We start from the raw sequence: 20,271 nt of genomic DNA on the forward strand, positions 1-20,271 counted from the left end.
ACTACCCAAAGTCGCACCTTCAACCGGCGCATGTCCGGCAGTTTCTAGGCGCGACGATCAATACCCTGACAGCCGTGGCTCAACCAAACCAAGTCAGGATAGACAGCATGCAGTCTCTGATCCAGAAGTTCAGATCACAACACTCACTTCCAGCAAGAGTGTTCATGCAGTTTAGGCATGATGGCCTCCTGCATCTTCATAGTCCCTCACGCACGGCTACATATGCGCCCGCTCCAGGAGTGCTTAGCAAATCAGTGGACACAGGCTCAGGGACAATTAACAGACCTAGTGTTGGTTACCAGTCGGGCATACGACTCTCTGCATTGGTGGACTCCACACAACCTTTGCAAGGGCCGACTGTTCCAGGAGCCAGTGCCACAGATTACCCTGACAACGGACGCATCTCTCCAGGGATGGGGAGCTCATCTGCTCAATTACACTGTGCAGGGACTATGGACGACGCAGCAACAGAAGATGCACATCAACTATCTGGAACTGATGGCAATCTTCATGGCACTCAAGTCCTTCATTGTACATCTGTGCAACAAGGTAGTGTTGGTCCGGACGGACAACATGACCGCGATGTACTACATTCAAAAGCAGGGGGGCACCCACTCGCCACAGCTGTCTCATCTGGCTCGGGGCATGTGGAAGTGGGCCATTCAGAGGAACATCTTCCTCATGGCAGAACACCTCCCGGGCAAGGACAATCTAATGGCGGATCTGCTCAGCAGACACAGCCATCAAATGCACGAGTGGGAGTTACACCCATCTGTACTCCACCCGTACTTCCAGCAGTGGGGTCATCCGGAGATAGACCTGTTTGCAACAAAAGAAAACGCAAAATGCCAACACTTTGCCGCCAGGTTCCCTCACCCACAGTCGCAGGGGAATGCGATATGGATGAACTGGTCAGGCAAATTTGCGTACGCTTTTCCGCCAGCCCCTCTGATACTGCTGGTGGCAAGAAAGCTAAGGCAGCATGCGATGACTCTCATCCTAGTTGCTCCAACGTGGGCGCGCCAAGCATGGTACACCACGTTCCTCGAACTCTCAGTGGTACCGCATCAAAGACTGCGCCTCACGCCCAGACTTTTCATGCAGAACCATGGAGAAATTCAGCATCCAGATCCGCAACAGCTCAACCTGGCGATCTGGCTCCTGAAGTCCTAGAGTTCGGATACCTTAACTTACCTCCAGAATGCATGAACGTCATCAAGGAGGCAAGGAAGCCAACTACCAGAGCATGCTATGCTGCAAAATGGAAGCGTTTTGTCATTTACTGTACGGCTAATGACATCACCCCGCTAGATGCATCTATCCCTAACATCATTTGTTATCTGCTACATCTGTACAAGTGCAATCTAGCGTACACTTCCATTCGGATACATCTATCCGCCATCGCAGCATATCTTCAGAATAGGCAGCACCTCTCTGTCTTCAGAGTGCCGGCCATCAAAGCTTTCCTTGAAGGTCTGAAACGAGTCATTCCCCCAAGAACACCGCCAGCTCCGGTGTGGAACCTCAATGTGGTCCTCACCAGACTGATGGGACCACCATTTGAACCACTGCACTCGTGTGAACTCCAGTTCCTAACGTGGAAAGTGGCTTTCCTAATTGCTATTACGTCACTGAGGCGTGTTAGTGAGCTGCAAGCGCTCACAATCCAAGAGCCGTTCATTCAGATTCATCCAAATAGGGTAGTACTACGTACTAACCCCAAATTCCTTCCGAAGGTGGTGTCACAGTTTCATCTCAACCAAACTATTGACTTACCGGCATTCTTCCAAAACCCACAAACGGTGGCTGAAAGAATGCTCCATACGTTAGACGTACGGAGGGCGTTGATGTACTACATTGACAGAACACAACACTTTAGGAAAACAAAACAACTTTTTGTTGCCTTCTCACCACAACACAAAGGCAACCCTATTTCCAAAGCAGGAATAGCCAGGTGGATTGTTAAGTGCATCCAAATATGTTATCAAAAGGCCAAGCGCACTTTAACGATACCCCCAAGGGCGCACTCCACACGCAAATTGGGGGCATCCATGGCTTTCCTAGGAAACATTCCTTTAGAGGATATTTGCAGAGCAGCCACGTGGATTACACCACATACCTTTACAAAGCACTACTGTGTTGATGTACATTCCAAGCAGCAAGCTGCTGTAGGACAGGCTGTTCTCAAGACACTTTTTCAAGTTTCTGCAGCTGGCACGGGCAACCGCCGCTGATGGAGGGACTGCTATGTATTCTATGCTAAGATATGAATTTAGCAGCCCACATGCCTCGAACTGAATATGCTACTTACCAGTATGCATCTGTTCTTGGCATGTAGGGCTGCTAACATTCATATCGCCCACCCTCCTCCCCGGTGCCTGTCGCAGCTGCAGATATACTATTGTATTCAATCATTAGCATGGACATCCTTTACACTTTTCACTCCATCTTCTGCCACAATGGCGAAAAACAATCTGAGGATGGAGCCGATGCCCATGCGCACTGTAGTCCAGGGGAGGAGCCACCTATCTCAGGATACTTCGAAGACTCTTCCAGGACAACAATGTGCGATCATCCGGACCCAACACTAGGCGGCGATCTAATGCTAAGATATGAATGTTAGCAGCCCTACATGCCAAGAACAGATGCATACTGGTAAGTAGCATATTCAATCAGTTTTATCTAAAACATGCATTGTTTGTATGATGGTCCTAATGTTTTTCCTTACAAAGCAAAAACGGTGTGTGTTTTTGTGAATCTTTAGTTTCTAACATTACTTCTATTTTCAGGGTAAAAAGGTTGTCCCATGCAGGCATGATTGGCACCAAACTGGGGGAGTAGTAACTGTTACTATATATGCCAAAAATGCTATTCCTGAACTCAGCTATGTAGAAGCAAACAGCTCAGTGGTAAGTATTTGGTTTAGTCGCTAAATTAACTGTAGATATTTATGGTCACAAAGGCTTTTTTGTTTGCAAATATAGTATTTTTCTCTTTTGTTTAAGAAAGAAAAATTGCCTCATACCCAAAATACTATACATTTATGGAGTTTATAAATATAACAGAACAAACGTTTACACTGTATTGAAAAATAATAACCAATTAGTTGCTTGTGGTTAGTACATTGTAGACTCCAATGCAACTTAATTGGAGATACCAAATGTAATGCCCAGTTGATTGGCTTAAGTTCACCGTTTACCTGTAAAGTTTCCTTATGTTCACCCATTTCTGAACCCAAGTAAATATTCTGAAAGATTAACTACTTTAGGTTCTGGTCTTAAAATTCAAACATGTACTAGGCTTCACTGAGGAGCTTACACAATATTACTATGAATAATACCTCTTTTCCTTGCTTTCTAAAGGTGTCGGTGTATCTGTTCTACTAGTACGGTTAGAGACAAATTTCATTGTCTAGAATAGGCATTATATATTTACTCAAAACAACATTTCTGGTTACGTATTTCTGCTGCTTAGTGCTTTACTCTTTTCTCGACAGCAAGGACATTTTATCTTGTTCAGTTTTGTTACAGGCCTGCACAAAGTACAGAATCGGTTTTAATAGATGCATGGAATGACATCCACCCATTTGCAAGTGCCTTGACTTTATTAGACCAGTTACTGGCATTTCACTCGGTTGTTCATGGCACAATGATTTCTAGAGTAAAAGAGATTGGGCTAGCTGGTTCGTTTTGGCCTGTTTCCATGCATCATTTGTGCTCTACGGCGTTCAATACCAGGACTGTAGTGTCCACCAAGGCGCTGCACTTTCACCATACCTTTTCAAACTTTATGTGGCACCTTCTGTCATCCATTCTCACTCTTTGTTCCTTCAATTTGATACCTTTGCCTAGGAAACACATTTCATTTTTTAACTTAATGACTGACTTGGCAGTGATGGTAAAACTGAACTTACAGCGGATTAAGGAATAGGTTAAGGAACATTGGTTGATTCTAAATGCAAAAGAATGGACATATTGGTGTTTGGTGAAAGTGTGGACTTCTGGAACACAATGTCTTGGCAAAGGAGATGGACATTTGTCCTGCTGGGTCAGGCAGTATAGAGACAGAGTGTAACATTCGATAAAGAAAAAGTTCTGAAACAAATTTGTAGGAGCAGGCTCTTATGAGAAAAAAAATACTTCACCCTATTTTCCCATATCTACCAGATATATCTCTCTCTCTCTCTCTCTCTCTCTCTCCCTCTCCCTCTCCCTCTCCCTCTCCCTCTCCCTCTCCCTCTCCCTCTCCCTCTCCCTCTCCCTCTCCCTCTCCCTCTCCCTCTCCCTCTTCCTCTCCCCCCCTATCTCCCTCCCCCTCCCCCTCCCCCCCTCTCCCCCTCTCCCCCTCTCCCCCTCTCCCCCTCTCTCCCCCTCTCCCCCTCTCCCCCTCTCTCTCCCTCTCTCCCTCTCTCCCTCTCTCCCTCTCTCCCTCTCCCCCCCTCTCTCCCTCTCCCCCTCTCTCTCCCTCTCTCTCCCTCTCCCCCTCTCCCCCTCTCCCCCTCCCTCCTTAGTCAAAATGCTTTCAAACACCCTAAATCATGTCACTAGTATCTTTTCTGGCGCTGCCAGATTTGCTAAAGTATCTCTTATTTCATATTGTTTAATTGAGTTTTCACTAAAGGACAACCCTTCTTTAAGATTATTAAAGGTACAAAGCCTTATTTAGTAAAGCACCACAGCAATTGGATGGAGGATTAGCCTCGTTTGCATCACAGAGGAATCAACGATTTTCTAATAGTTATGAATTGCTATCCCTTGCTTAACAAAAGCAAGATTTAATGGGAGTCCTGTCTCTGTTTTAACTCTTTTCAATATCTGCTTTTTTAGATAAAAGCACAAAACGTAACCTTCTTTTTTTTTTTTTCTTCTTTATTTCCTAATTGTCTGTCTCAAATAGATAGTCTCTGGGCACTTTCTCCATAGTGTCTTAAAACACACAGTGATTTAGTTGCCACAATAACTTGGTAGCTCCAGTAAGGCAATGTGCGTCATTCCAGGGTGAGCACATTGATGCCTCTGTAATGAACAGAGCAGCTGAGGTGAATCGTCCCCTGGTTCAGCATAGTATTATTGGACTGGTGCATTGACTTTACCAGGCTTAATGGATCCAACATCTTGGTGACAACAATTTTGATGTTTTCCTGGACTTTTGTCTGATATTTGATGTGTCTTCAGTTTGACAAGCCTAATTTGCTGTACCTCGGCATAAAATCAGGCATTAGGAAAAACGGTATAAAGAAGTGCTGTATACAAGCACTTACTTTGCTCTTTTTGCTTGGGTATCAGATGGATGAAGAGACTCTCCTCCAACTTTTGCTCACAAGCAAGGATGTCTGCAATCTCGCCCTGTTGGTGATAGGGCTTGAGTTATTTCATGTGGAAAACAAAAGAATGCTCTTATGTCACCAAAGTCAGCTCAATAGTTGACCACATTAATCTTCTTTAAGATGGCAGCCCACTTTTTCTCTAAAGTGTAAAGCTTTAATGGTTCCATAATCCTCATCCCGTCCCTCCTTTGAATGTACTCTATTTTTAATGAAGCTTTCTATTTGTTTTATGCATGAGCTGGGCCATCTTCTTATGGAAGCTTAGCATGTAGTCCATTGCATCACCTGTGGGAGACATTGGTTTGCTTTCCCAACCCACTTTCACAAAGGCATCAGGCCCAGATAGAGTAAGTGCAAAAAGAAACTTGCAGGGACAGAAGGCTACACCATTGTGTTACACGTTAGTCATGAAGCCAAGCGCAGTTTGAGGATGTCCCACTTCCACAGCAGTGGAGCTTCTATAGTACCTATTATGCTTCTGAGCTTTTTGTTAAAATGATCAACCAGACCTTTGTGTGGGACAATAAGATGAGGGGAAGCAGTAGTCTATATATTTTGTCCAGTTTGACCCTCTTGTCCAATTTGACCCACACCAATTGCCCACACCTGAAGGACCTCTTTTGGGAAAACAATCATGGTGAATATTCCCAATAAACCACAGACCACCACAATGGCTTCTGAGGAAAACTGCCTCAGTCAAGGCAAACACAATAAGAATGTACATGTTGCCTGAGGTATTAGGACGATCCAAGAGATCGACAATGCCCATCCATACCCTCTCAAATCAAACTTTGGCAGTGGTGCTGAAGAAGCTGTGTTGTGCACTCCTTACTTACCAGATGCTTAGCATTGGAGAATGTTCAGATGTCCTGGGGCACATAGCTTTGTGGTTGCGTCCTTTTACCACTAAAGTCCCTGGACCAGACCTGGCCTCATTAATAAGTTGAGTACCCCCCCTTTATAACTTGACGCTCATTGTGGTAGACAAGCAGTCAAAGGCTTACTCAGGGTTTGGAGTAAAGAAGTGATAGTCAACAGTGAACCCAATAACTATGAACAGTTTCCAGTTCAGTGATTTTAGCTATGAAAAGAAAAAGTACTGTAACTCTCAAAGGTCCATCGGGGTAATAGGAGGTCATGCCAATGGTGGATAGGCACTTCCTCAGCTCCTGGCATTGCTGATGACGTGTGTGCAGGCAAAGCTGGCTTTGTAAAGTTAATTCCGCATCTTCTGATCTCCACACTCCTCTCAGCAGACCAGACAGACTTCTTTTGAAAGCAGACCACAGCCCTTCTTCAGCAAGTAGTTGCAGTCTTCTTATGGTGATATCCCCTGCCTAAGAGCATAGCTGTCAGTGGCACAAGTCCTAGAACTCGGACGTTTTCCTGATGCTCTGTGCTGTGCCACTTACGCTGGTCAATAAGAAATCCTGGACAAATCTGTCCAGTTCATTCTGACCCTTCTTTTAAAATACTTTTCCAGACAAGTGTAGTTGGTTACTCATTCACTGTTCTGCAGCTAGTTTGGGTAGCTCCCTCACATTGTCTATCCCTCTTCTCCAGAACAGAATTATTGTTTTCAAATAATAGCTTAGTAGCGAGGCACGGACGATGGAAGTGTCCCAGAAGAGCTCCCATAAAACTATTACAAACTGAAAATCTCACACCATACAGCTATCAACCTTTTGGAAGCAGCACCTCTGGGACAATAAAAGGCAGGCCCTGAACTGCAAAGATCATGCTGTTCTACAAAAAAAACACTGTATTGCCCTCCTCAAATTTTGTATCTAAGCTTCTGAGAATGCTCCAGAAAGGGACAAGTCAGGACCCCGCTGAATGATCACTTCTATATGAAGTCAGTCTCTATCCCCCCACACTGGAGAGACTGTTGCTTCACAAAAGCCTCCGGTATGCCATCAAGGCACGATGCCTGTCTGGCTGTTAACCACCCTCCATCTTATTTGCCATTTAGTCCGGAGCAATCCAAACTGGATTCTGCTAAAATAATCTTACAGTCTTCACACTCGTAGTGTAGATGAAATATGCAGCTTTCAACCCCTTCTATGGCCGTTATTGTAGAATTTAGGTGAGTTTCAGTTTGCAGTTAAGGTACTTCAGGTACATTGAAAAACCTGAGCTCGGATACCTCCTGACCTCTGGCAAATGCATTACTTCAGAGTGTTATATACAAACTGTGGATTTTCTAAATTGAGAACTTTTTGTGCATTTATTAAATATAAAGAGGTTAGTACAGTTATACTAACAGCTCAACAGTATATGGCTTTTGTATACGAAGCTAATCCAATGGTAGTGTGCTTCACAATAAGTATATTTGACTTCATAAAGACCTATAAGAATCCAGATGTGCCACAAACAGTGTTCTTTGAAACCATTATACTTCTAAGAGACTGGATCTTGATATGGCCAGGTATTTTGTGGAGAGACACCTAAGGAATATATTGGTAAAGGTGATGTAAAGAAATGGATATCATATGATGGGAATGAGCAATTAGAGTGCCGCAGTCAGGAGTGCTTATTGGATGCTGTGATATACATATGAGGATTACCCAATGGTCATGTTTGCAAGAGCCCATTAACTTCTGCTGGCCAACTTCCCTCCACTGTCTGCCAGCACAGAGCCTTCTATTCCTAACCAATGTAAGTGCTACTTTGGCTTTCTGCCTATGTGTCTGCACAAGGCAAAGGGCACCTAGACAATAAGACTTTCAGTACAATCTTAAGTAGGCAGTTTCACAGTGGCAGTTCTACTGTACAGTCAGCCAAAACTCATTGTTGCCTCTTTTCTAATAAGGTAAGCCATTATGTAGCTCCACCCCCCAATTCACTGAACTACAATATATGTGCTGGACAATTGATCAAGTGATCTGCCTCATTTTGAACTTGCCATGTCCTCTCCCTTCGGCTTATTTCATACTTCTCTGAATTTCTTTAGCATTTAAATAGTTAACTAGTAACCCACTGTACAAAAAAACTTGTTAATAAAACTGAATAATTGCAGCAGTTTTTCAATTCTGTTTTTTTAATTCTGTTTGTCAAAAAAATCATGCAAATATTGTTAAAAACATTCTTGACTTTTTTTTTCCTTCAGGTAACAATCCATATTATATTTGATGGAGAAAAGGAATTTCATCAGAAAGTAAACTTATGGGGTGTAAGTAATTTGTTATCCACTTAGTAAAACCAGCCAAACAGTTTTTGACTTATCACACCTTAATTTACTTTGCATTTATTAAAACATGTTATAATTACTATATAGTCTAGCACAAATTAATACCAAATGTATCCTCTAAGAATATTCTTTTAGCCATTTGGCACCATCAAGTAATTTTTGGCTCAAGAAAGGAGTGTGCTCACCATGCAGAGTCACCCGTACCTCACAGTCGCTTGGTGGATGGATCTGGTCTTAGGTCAGGGTTAGAGAGGGGCTCTTGGCACTCTGTCCTTGTCTCTCGGTACCTTGAGCTCTTTAAAGATTACATGCAAGCAAGCTCCGCAAAAGCATCAAGGCTACCTAGCAGTCCTAAAGCAGGTCAACCGGCTTGGTACTAACTTTGAGGAAATGGGTAGCACATATTTCCCCATTTGGCAAACAAACGCAGTGTGGTTTTTGCGGTTTGTGGACACAGAGTTCTTCCGGTGCCGCTCTAGTTTATTTGCTTAGTCTTTGGAGTTTGAGGAGAAGCCCAAAAACGAACAATATCAGTATATCTATAGAGTTTGAAAAAACAACCATTCTCTCTGGGGAACACTAACCTCCTCAGGTAGAATGCTTAGTAGAGAAACCCTTAGGCAGTTCCCAAATTGCATTATGTAGGTCTGTTCCTATGACAAATTTCAGTAGATTCTCCAGGGGTCTGCAGTGATAGGAGGCCTTGTGTAATTCCTTCCCCCTTGTGCACAGTTACTGTAGTCAAAGAAGCAGAAAGAATAATGTAGCAGGGGAAGGATTGTTCCTCTGCATGTAGTGGCTATCGTCCATCTTAAATCAATGTTCAGATGTTCAGAATTATCTAATGACAGGAGCACCAAAGGTGATTGGGTTCAGTCTTGTCCACAATCATTATTGCAAAGGAAATGTCCATGTTACAATCACTCCTGTTATTGAACACATTAATACAAAAAAGGGTTCATTTTAACAGCGGTCACTGGACTTAATTTACACTGAGGGGCCCGCAGGCAACACCTCTGGGTGCACGCTGTGACACCCACAAACCTGTCAAATTTTGACAAGAGATCTCGGTAATCAGACGCGGTGGGTACCACATGTGGAACAGTCTTTGGTCTCTCCTGTCCTTTGGTCCTCCTAGGATATTCTTATAGGGTACTACATTAAAGGTTTTGCGTTTTATTGGGATTAGATGCCTCTTTTGTACAGCCCTTAAGGAAAACTCTACAGACAAAAGAAACCAGCAATAGGTCTCGCATTTGCGAGAGTTAGAGCTATTGGTGTTGTAAATGGTAATGTATTTTACCTATGTGGTGTTGTGAATGTGTGTGGTGTAGAGTGGAAATATGTGTGTTGGCTTGAAATTGTTAGTTGTGGAATTGTGTGGGGTGGTAATGTGCGGTGTCTAGTGTATTTATGTTGTGGAATTATGTGGCATGGTGAACAAATAGTGGTGAGTAATGCAGAGAATAGATAGACAGGAAGACAAATAGAGTGATAGGTAGTTTGTGCACAAAGTGGTGAACAAACACCAGATAGAGGAACAGAAAGAGTGTGTCAGAAAGAGAGAAAGAAGGGGAGAACAGGCCGCAGACATATAAAGAGGGAGCGTGTATATACGGAGAAGACACTCTAAGAGGAAGAGGAGAGCGTGGTATTTGTGGGACAAAAACATTGAAAAGGCACAGGAAAGATATTGTGCTCGAAGACCTTAAGTGAACAACATGAGGGGGCGGAAGGAGTGTGGGAGCGAGTGAAAGAGAGTGGTGAGAGATGGCACGAGAGAAAGAGTTAGAGAGGGACAGGTGGAAGGGGCACTCGGGGGGGGGGGGGGGGAGGGGGGCTAAAGTTGAGCTAGTACACAGCCCGAGGAGGTATAGGAGGGCAGCATGTATCAGCAGGCTGTATACAAAGGACATAGAGAGTGAGGGAGGGATAAGAGGGGGCAGTGGGATTGCGGGATGAGTGGGGGTATTTGGAGTGGGAGGAAGAGATGAGAAGGGCAGTGGGTGTGTTGTGGAGAGATGATAGGTTTGGTGGAAGTGCGAGGGAGAAATGTGTTGTATTGGAATTATTTGTAGTGGATTTTGTGTGGTATGGAATTGTGTGGTGTGGTGTGGAGTTGTGGAAATATGTGGCATGGTGCGCTGTAGAATTATGTGGATAGTAATTGAATAGCATTAAGTGTAATGGAATGATGTACAGTTAGATTGTGAGTTATGGAGTTAATTATGTGGGATGGTATTGTGTGTTGAGTTTTGACATGTTGTGGAGTTGAATTATGTGGTGTGCTGTGAAATTGTGAGGCAAGATGTGGAAAACTGTTGTGGATTGGAGGTATACGGTGAAGTCTGTGCTGTTGTCTATACATAGGAATTTGTGCTGGAGGATGCATATCAAGTACAAATGCTACACTAGGCATTACTGGCTTACTGTTGTGCCATTGTGCGCTGATAAATACCATGAAGAACATTAATAATTATTGAGGGGATAAAGAAGCCGTTAAATGGGATTACTCAACTTCCAATAAAAAATGTATACTAAGATCATGAAATGCATTTCCAAAGAGTGGCATAGATGTTCACCTTATCCGTTTTACAAATGTAGGTGTAAGCAGTGCTTACCCTCTGTCCTGTTGGCACACAATGTGTGTAGAGGCAGGATAGTGCAAAATTAGACACACATCCGGTGTAATGCAAGTAAATGCCTAGGGACGCTTGCTGACACACCCAGTGCTTGTAAGTATATCCGCAGTGTGCACTCACCTACATTTATGCATCTGTTGTGGCTGTATGTATACTCCCAACTAGTGCAGTGTTGGGATGGTGTACACTTAGGCACCTACTTAGTATGAACAGAACTTAGTCAGTACACACTGAATGACATACGCCTGCTGTTTGTAATTTATTTGACTGTCTACACACCCCTACTGTGAGCAAATCTTGTGGCCCTGTTCACACGCTTACAAACGCACACAATAAGTGGCGCATCCCTGCATATCAGCAGGGATGCGCCACTTATTGTGCGCCATGCCTCCGCCACCATGGATGCGCCGCATTTACAATGTGGCGCACCATTGGGCAAAAACAGCACAGATGCGTCACGCATCTGTGCTGTAAAGGTGGCGCATTGGTGGAGTTGCGTCGCAAGCGCGAAGCAGCTCCAGCAATGCTCTGGGGGGCCCTATTCTTACAATGCTGCGTCAATCCTTATGCCTGCTTCAAGCAGGAGCAGGGTTTTGACGCAGCATGGGCCCCAAAGTGACTGAGTGAAATCTTGTAGATTTCACTCAGCCACTCTTAGGATGCATTCCTGCGCCGGAACACCCCCCCCCCTGTGCAGGAACGCCTCATTCTGGCGCAGGGCTTTATAACGTGACGCATCTCCCAGATGCGTCATGTTGTAAATACCCCGCAGCATGGCGCATCTTTTGCGCCGCCGCTGCGTCACAAAATGGTGGCGTAAAAGAGGCGCAAGGGGCTTGTAAATCTGCCCCGTAGTGTGTGCATGTTTCATAGACACTCAGCGTACACAGAGCTAAAGAGATGTTAACTTGTGCCAGTGTCGGGCTGTGTGCACTCTCAAGTTCTTAAACCTAGTGCATGTAGGTATTCTGAATGGGTGCAAATCAAGCACCCAGTATGCCCCGCAATGGCAGGTACACACACCTTGTGTTATACACACATTATTCCCAGAGGACTGGAGAGGTGTTAACTCACAAGCACAAATTGATTTGTGCCAGTGTCGTGACTCTATGCATCATCATATTCGCACAACCAGTGTATGCAGTTATCGTGACTGTGTGCAAATCAAACACCCACTGTGCACTGGCAATGGCAGGTATACCCACAGTGCCAGCATTTTTCCTGCTAGTGTAAACACTTGGGCCAGCGAACCATTACTAGCCACACAGATATTATACACACAAAGCACTCTGAGAAATCTGCCTCTTCTAAAACTTTGTAAATCAGTGTACTTGCATAATAATTTGCATTTAGCTTCCATTTATTTTTACACTGAACACGCTAATTATTGCAGCCGAGAGAGTGATCAGGATGCAGGGTTTCTGTTTAGAGTGCTTCTGTGACAAGTTTGTGCAGCTGAGAGAAGGGGGCCCAGAGGTTAGGCAAATGTGTGTTGTATTTCAGGGGCGAATGGAGCGCGACTAAACTTGCAATGTCACCATACTCTGACACCCGCATAAAATACCTGTGTATATTTCACAAAGCAAACAATTTTCATCAAAATGATATTTTACTGCATTCTCTTACACTTCAAGTGTTTATTTTAACCACTTCTTCCCCAATGTCTGAGCCTCGCGTGGCATAAATCTCTGATCTCTGTCGGGACAGATGGGTTCTTGAGGCGGCAGTCACGCGAGGCTGGAAGCGCTGGAATGTTTGCACCGTCTGCTGCGGTGGAGGGCAAGCCGGAGCACACAGCAGTAAATGTTGTTGACTAGGCAGTACTGCCCGCATTGCCTTTAACCAACGCTTTCCCAAAGAGCAGCCAGGGATGGGTTCAGGGCACCACAAAGTGCCAAGAAGTACTGTGCATGGAACAGGGGGAGGTGCAGGGTACGGGAGTAGGTCTGATAGCAGGGAACGGAAAAGGGAGCAGTGACATTAGCTGGGTATAAAAGAGGGTGCAGGGGCTGCAGGGTACAGGAGTAGGGTGTAACAGCAGTAGGGTGTAACAGCAGGGACTATGAAGCAGACAAATTAATCAGGGTGTAGAGCATGTTGCAGGGAGGGCTGCATGGCCCGTGAATACGGTCTGATCGCAGGGGAGGGGAGCAGGATATGAAGCAAGCGTGGCTGATGGGTAGGAGTACGGTCGGGCAGCAGGGGATACAGAGAGAAGAAGGGCAGAGGAGTATTTTATTTATGCATTTTTATATAACGCAGACTTTACCCGAAGGCGTCAAAGCGCTTCACAGTAGGAACAGAATTGATACATGAAGAGGGCATAAAGCAGGTGCGCGGTCTTCTTGTCTGTGCTCCCTCATGGTCCCCGTGATTTCTGTGCGCTGGACACTGCTGGGATTTCACCTTCGTGCTTTGGCAAAACGCTGCCATCATTGGGCGCATCCATCACCAGCAGCCTTCAGCGCCGAGAGTAAGTGAAAGTGTGCCGAACCGTTGTGGCCACGTGGAGGCACAGGAAAGAAGAGTCCAGGCGACAGGCGCGTGCACATGCCCTGTCCTGGCAGGCATGTCGGAGAAAGACAGGGAGGGAACCAAACAGGTTTCCCTCCCAATTGAAAGCAGGGATTTGGCAAGCGCGCCTATCCGACACCTAAAAAGACAAACACGGCCTGCAGCCATTAGGCCGGAGCAACTGCGGGACGGCTTTCATGGTAAACAACAAGACGTGCGCGTGACGAACACTGCCGTGGGGCGGGACTTCCGTTTCCTGCTGGAGGCTGTGCCCACGGAGTGGCTGGCCAGGAGAGGAGCAGTGGTGACGCGGGTGGGGCTCCCATGCCCGAGGGAGAGCCCCGCGGTGGTGGCTGAAGTCCGGAGTTGCGCCCATGCGGTAAGTGGGGCTTAGTTGTAGTGGGGGTGGCGGCAGGGGAGGGGGGATGGGGGTGTGTGCGCGTGTGTGGGTGTAGCTGTGTGTGTAGCTGTGCGTATGTATATGTGTGACTGTATGTCTGTTAGCTGTGCGTGTGTATATGTGAGGCTGTGTGTCTGTAAGTGCGTCATACTGCATTGTGCCGGCATGTGTGTTTGTGTGTGTTTGTGCGCATGCGTGCGTGTGGATGTGTGTGATTGAGAGAGACTGTGAATGTGAGACAGGCGATGGGCACGGCGCCGTGCGTGCCCACGAGGAGAAATCGGCGCTCGTGCCCATCCCCTGTCCAGCATTCCTGGCAAGCCGGCAGCAATAGGTCTTTCGCTTGACAGCGAGACCTAAAAATGGTGGGGATGGGTGCGCTTCATGGGAAGAGGTGTGGCACCGCGGCCAGGGCGACTGACTTCGGAATCTGGGGATCACGGTTCGATCCCGGTGCCGGAAGCAGATTAGCCCAGCACCACGTCACTCTGGGCAATATCTTGCTTAATCTTCCAGACGGCCTCTAGCGCCTAGAGACCCTTACGGGTGATTGTTTGCGCTTTACAAATGTGGATTATTATTATTATTATTATTATTATTATGTTGACTGATGGACTTTTTTCTTCAGTGAATAAAATCACTGAGCATAATATAATTAATACATGTGCCTCTCTCTTAAAGCTCCTCTTCTTTGTTCCCTTAACTCTATGTGGATATACCTTTGCCAAAATTCCATTTGATATCTACCCGTGAATTAATGAGTATCTTGATTTAAACTCCCCAGAATGGAAAGTAATTACCAAGTCCGTGATCTCAGGTTTTTCCCAATTCTGCGCAATTAAATGCTAATATTATCATGTCAGCAAGTGAAAAAAATATGTGGATGCTATTTGTTTTCTGGTGCTGGACTCCTTTACCCTAACAAGGTGCCTGCTGTATCAGTATTATAGAGCATGCTAGGCACTGAGCGTTATTTAAGTTGCTTATGTCTGACTTTATCTGGATCCCTGGGTTAGGAAATTGAAAATATAAGCACTTTGATCACACTGTAAGTCTAGTGAGGCATGTGTCTTTGTAGTGTTTTCTGATGATAAGTCTTATAAACTTTCTTCTGTGGCACTAATTACTCAGAAGAAATGCATTAACTGTTTGTGATGTCTCCCTCTGTGGCTGAAAAAGAAAACTGAAACACATTCCCACACCCTTCAAGTATTGTTGTTTCTAGACTGACACAATGGAAGATTTACTTCATGCCGAAAGAAGGTGAGAAGAGCATTGGCGTACAAAGAGAGAATCTAACTTGTAGGAGATAAGAGGAATCCTGAAGACTGATGTTTATAGCAGAAATTCTGTTGCTGCTTATGAAGTTCCTTCGCATTAAATCAGTCTGGCCTCCTTCAGTACCCCCACAGAGATATCAAAAAGAAGCACCTGAATGACACCAGTAATCAGTATCATCATTCCTAATAGATACTGAGAGAGGAATGCAATCAACCTGCTTGCTGAGTTGGGGTGAAGAAATCTCATTACACATCAAGAATTTAATTTGTGTTTACAGCTTCATCCACGTCAAGATCTCTTCATAGTATTCAACATGCCAGGAGTCCAGATAGTGGCAAATTTTCTTTCCTTGACGGAAGTAGATCCTGGCTGTTGCTCTTTTCTGTTTACCAGTTTCAGATTTAGTTTTTACCAGTCATCTCAGATTGAGATTCTGGATACTGCCTTTCTACCACAATATACTGCACCTTCAAGAAGGACTCTACTAGAAAAGCACCTGTGGTAATAGATAATAGAAACCATGTACTAATCTTCAAGAGAGAATAGAGATGATGATTGCACTTGACATAAGAACAAAGACTCTTCTTTAGTAACCTATTTCATCATAGAAATATCAGAACTGTAACTCGTACTGTGACTCGTTCTTTCAGCGTGTCACCACCAGATGGCGGTATACTTATTGCAGGGTTCTAGAGCGGTACGGCAAAGCTGAACATCCTCATAACAGCGCCAAAGTACTCATCAGTTATATTGCAAACTATACAACCCTGGATTGCATCCAAGGATAGGATTGGATTTCAAATTATAGAGCGCTCGAATGCCGAGGCGTCTTGGCGCTGATGTGAGAGAGAAGAGACGTGACAATCCTGGTACTGGTCACTTATGACTCCGGAAATAACCATGTTTTTATTTGCTTCCTGAAAACTGTCATGTTTGGTTGGAGTCTGAGTGTAATAGGCAGTTAGTTCCACAACCTGACTGCACAGTGCGATTGGCTCCCCCCTCCCCCCCACCCCCATCTAGCTCTGCGGACTTTGGTGGCACAGATGAGACCAGAATTAGCAAATCTAAGACTTATAGTGGGAATATACCACTGACAGATTTTACGCAGATCGGAATCACCTCCACCATATAATGTCTTATTTACCAAGCTTAAGGCCTTAAATTCCATACCTTGCTGTATTGGAAGCCAGTGTAATGACTTAATGGCAGCAGAAGTGGGGTGACCTTTTGGGATGTTCAATAGTATTCGTGCTGCCGCATTTTGAATGGACTGCAGTTTGGTCTTTTGTGCCTTGTCAATGCCTACGAATAGAACATTGCAATAGTCTATTCTGGATCACACTAAGGCCACTACCACTGTTTTTCTTAGCTCCTGAGGAATAAAAGGGAACACCTTCCTCAGAAGCTTCAGTATGTAGAAGCAAGTGGAGGTTGTGGTTGAGCTGGGCAGAGAACCCTAGTAGGTCATCAAAGATGATCCCCAAGTTCTTACTTTTCTTGGATGGTGTTGGGCATACACCCGCCTCTATCGGCCACCAGGTGTGATTCCACAGGGACGGATCGCCACCAAACTCCATGACCTCTGTCTTATCCATGTTTAAGTTAAGATAGTTATTACTCATCCAGCTCATGATGTCAGCCAGACATGCATGTAATTTAGCGGCCACCGGCTGCAACTGCGTTGATACAGAGATGATAATCTGTGTGTCGTCGGCATAAGAAACAAACGAGAAACCATGCTGTCTGATGAGACTGGCGAGTGGGGTCACATAGATGTTAAAGAGTGTTGGTGACAATGCCTGGCCCTCTGGGACTCCGCATGGCAGATGGAAGGTTTCAGACTGTAGACTTTCCCAGTGTAGAGTTTGCTCCCTATCTTCTGGGAAAGAGGAGAGGAGGGACAGAGCCGCCTCCCCAATCCCAACCGCCTTCAGCTTCCGCACAAACACCGTGTGAGTTACGGTGTCAAATGCTGCCGATAGGTCAAGGAGGATGAGGATCACTCTCCCCTGCACCCCACCCCCCTCCCCATCCACCTGTCTCCGAATCTCCTCCGTTGCCATAACTAGTGCCATCTCAGTCGAGTGCCCTGACTGAAAGCCATGCTGACTTCGATCCAGCAGTTTGTTGCAAGCCAGTGTATCGCTAATTATGAGTCTCCGTGAACCAACAATGGAACTATTCCTTACACCAGCTTCTAAGAAGAGCGTGTCTCAGTGTCTTTTCAAGAAATGTAGCTTTCGAAAGAGGATCCTCTGTTCTTCATAGCAGTATCTAGATTTAGTTAAAGTGGCATCTGCATAAGTGATCCATTGCTCCACTTGTTTTGGTTTCTCATTAGCAAGCGAAAGGCTTCATTTCATTGGAATAAATCCTCTGCCACAGCAGTAAAGGGCGGCATTAGTTAGGGGGTGGCGTGTGGTTTGAGTAATCTTTGTGGAAGCTTAGAGACGTCTCTCAATGGACAGTGAGGCAGACTTTTAAAAACTTCAGAATGACTGCCTTGATCAAGTTATTAGTGCTGTATGTGGCTTCTCATGACCTGCAAAACACACAAGATGATGGACGGAAATTTTGCACAATGGCAAAACATTCACCTTCAGTCACAGATCTGGGTTTAATCTATCGTTATTTTGCTCACCAAGCCTCCCCTGTTCAGACATGGCCATATGCAAATCAGTCTTGACCCTGTGCCTCATGGGAACAGTCCAGCCCGAACTGCCAAGCCATGTCTTCCCTGGACCGGAATCAAGCATCCTAGGACCGGTTTCTGGCTATCAGCCATCTTCAGCCAGGATAGCTTGACTCCAGTGGCGTAGTGAGCACGGGACCCACGTCTGGCGATACCCTTCCCACATAGGGTGAACAGCAAAACACAAAAGATGATGGACGGAATGTTGCACAATGGCAAAACATTCACCCCCAGTCACAGATCTGGGTTTAATCCATCGTTATTTTGCTCACCAAGCCACCCCAGTTCAGACATGGCCATATGCAAATCATCTTGACCCTGTGCCTTCATGGGAAGTAATCAGCTACTCTGGGGCTAGATGGGATTTGGTGAACGTTAAGGTACAAAACCACATAATAAACTTCATAAGTTATTACGGTCCTGTTGAGGATTCACCCATAGCCCTTGTGCTATATACATTATCGCAAAATATGCCACAGGATTATTATCTTTGCACTCATTCTTTAAATACTGTTACTTCGATTTTCAAGTGCGAGATGAATCTCAGTTTGCAGGACTGTTTTCTTATCATGCACAGTTCAGCCCACTTCCTTTAATTAGGTACTGCTAGGTGAGGTATTTATCTGAAAACGTTCAGACCCCTATGGAGGTGTGTGGAGAGGGGGGCACAGAGGAGTACACTCTGAGCTTGACTCTCAGGGTATCAGGAAGTCTTGACTTCTTAGGGAGGTAGTGTGGCGAAGTAAGAGCTGAGAATTTGAGAGCCAATCTACAGACACGTTGTCCAGCTCACTGCTCATCTTTTAGTTAAAAGAACGTCCTTTATTGTCATAACAAAAGTAAATAGTACTCGGTCAATAGAACTTAGGAATTCAAGTACATGTTTTTGTATTTTTTTGTAAACTAAATGTATTGGCATTTGAACCTACAAAACATCTGGACATTGCAGGGTAGTGAAGTAAAATACACATATTCCAGGCATAGGTCTCACTGACATTGTGGGTACAAACCCAACCATATGTTGGACCAAACTCCAGACAGTCTGAATATTATGCCCACTTGCCAGTACCCTCAATGCAAACCCCCCCATCCCGCCAGTTCCACTCTAAACCTAAGTCCATTGGTTGCCTAACAATGGCAGTACGATAACCTCAAACGGTCGTATGGCAGGTGACGGGCAAGCTTGCCTCATAACATTTTTATTTATTTAAGGAGTTTTATATAACGCTGGCCGAACCTGGGGGTATTGGAGCGCTTTACAACAGTTTTTCGCAAGAGTTATATAATAGAGCAGTGTTATACATATAGTTTCAGAAGTCCAAGTGTGTTGTGCAGTATTGAGGTAGTACGTGAGTCCTGAGATAACCTCTTTGAGTGCATGTTGTCTTGGGTTGAACCTCTTGGGAGGTGGGGGGGGCAGGAGGTGGTCAAAGGGCGGGGAGGACATAGGTCGTTGTGATACAATGTCAGGGAACAACAGTGAGTAGGGATTTGTGTTGAGGCGGCGGCTATCCATTCGGGAGGGAGCGGTTGGGAAGAGGACTATTAGGTGTTTTTTTCATTTTGTGAAGGACAAGATAGTTCTGATATCTGCTGGGATGGAGTTCCAGATTTTGGGCGCATTTCCGGCGAAGGACCTTGCAGCGTTTTTTTGTTTGCGTGTTTTCTTAGGGATGAGAAGTAGGGTATTGGAGCTCCTGAGGTTTCTTGTCTGACCAGCCCTCTTGAGTTTGGCGGCCAGGTAGTCATGTTTTCCTTTGTGTAGGGCTTTGTGTATGAGGCAGGCAGTTCTGAAGCAGGCACACAGTTCGACGGGGAGCCATTTTAGTTCTCTAAGTGCTGGTGAAACGCGATCATATTTCCTAATTCCAGTGACCATTCTGGCTGCTGCGTTGAGAGTTGTTTTGAGGGGAGCTAGGTGGGGTTTTGCTGTACCAGTGAGGGTTGCATTCCCGTAGTTTAGTCTGAATAGCACCAGAGATTGGGTGGCTTGTTTGAGATCTTTGGTAGGGATGAAGGGTTAATTTTGTTGAGAAGCTTCAGATTGAGAAGGCACTCTTTCCAGAGTTTTTAATGTTTGGCCATGTCAAATTTGCGTCTAAGGTGATTCCTAATGATTTTACGGAGTTTGCTAGAGTGAGATTACCGTTGAGAGCATCCATAGCTTTTAGCCATTCTGCAATTTGAGGGTTCTCTTCTTTGTTGGAGATGAGGAGGATCTCA

General features: G+C 45.1%; 1 protein-coding gene across 1 annotated transcript in view; it reads left to right on the plus strand.

The window, feature by feature from the left end:
* Window positions 1-20,271, plus strand: part of CHORDC1 (cysteine and histidine rich domain containing 1) — a 125,037-nt gene that overhangs the window by 78,920 nt on the left and 25,846 nt on the right. The window contains exons 9-10 of the mRNA XM_078658414.1: window positions 2,790-2,909; window positions 8,436-8,498. Of these exons, the coding sequence (XP_078514540.1) occupies window positions 2,790-2,909; window positions 8,436-8,498 (183 nt within the window). The remainder of the gene's footprint in view (window positions 1-2,789; window positions 2,910-8,435; window positions 8,499-20,271) is intronic.

Source organism: Lissotriton helveticus, chromosome 8, assembly GCF_964261635.1.
Source record: "Lissotriton helveticus chromosome 8, aLisHel1.1, whole genome shotgun sequence".
NCBI lineage: Eukaryota > Metazoa > Chordata > Amphibia > Caudata > Salamandridae > Lissotriton > Lissotriton helveticus.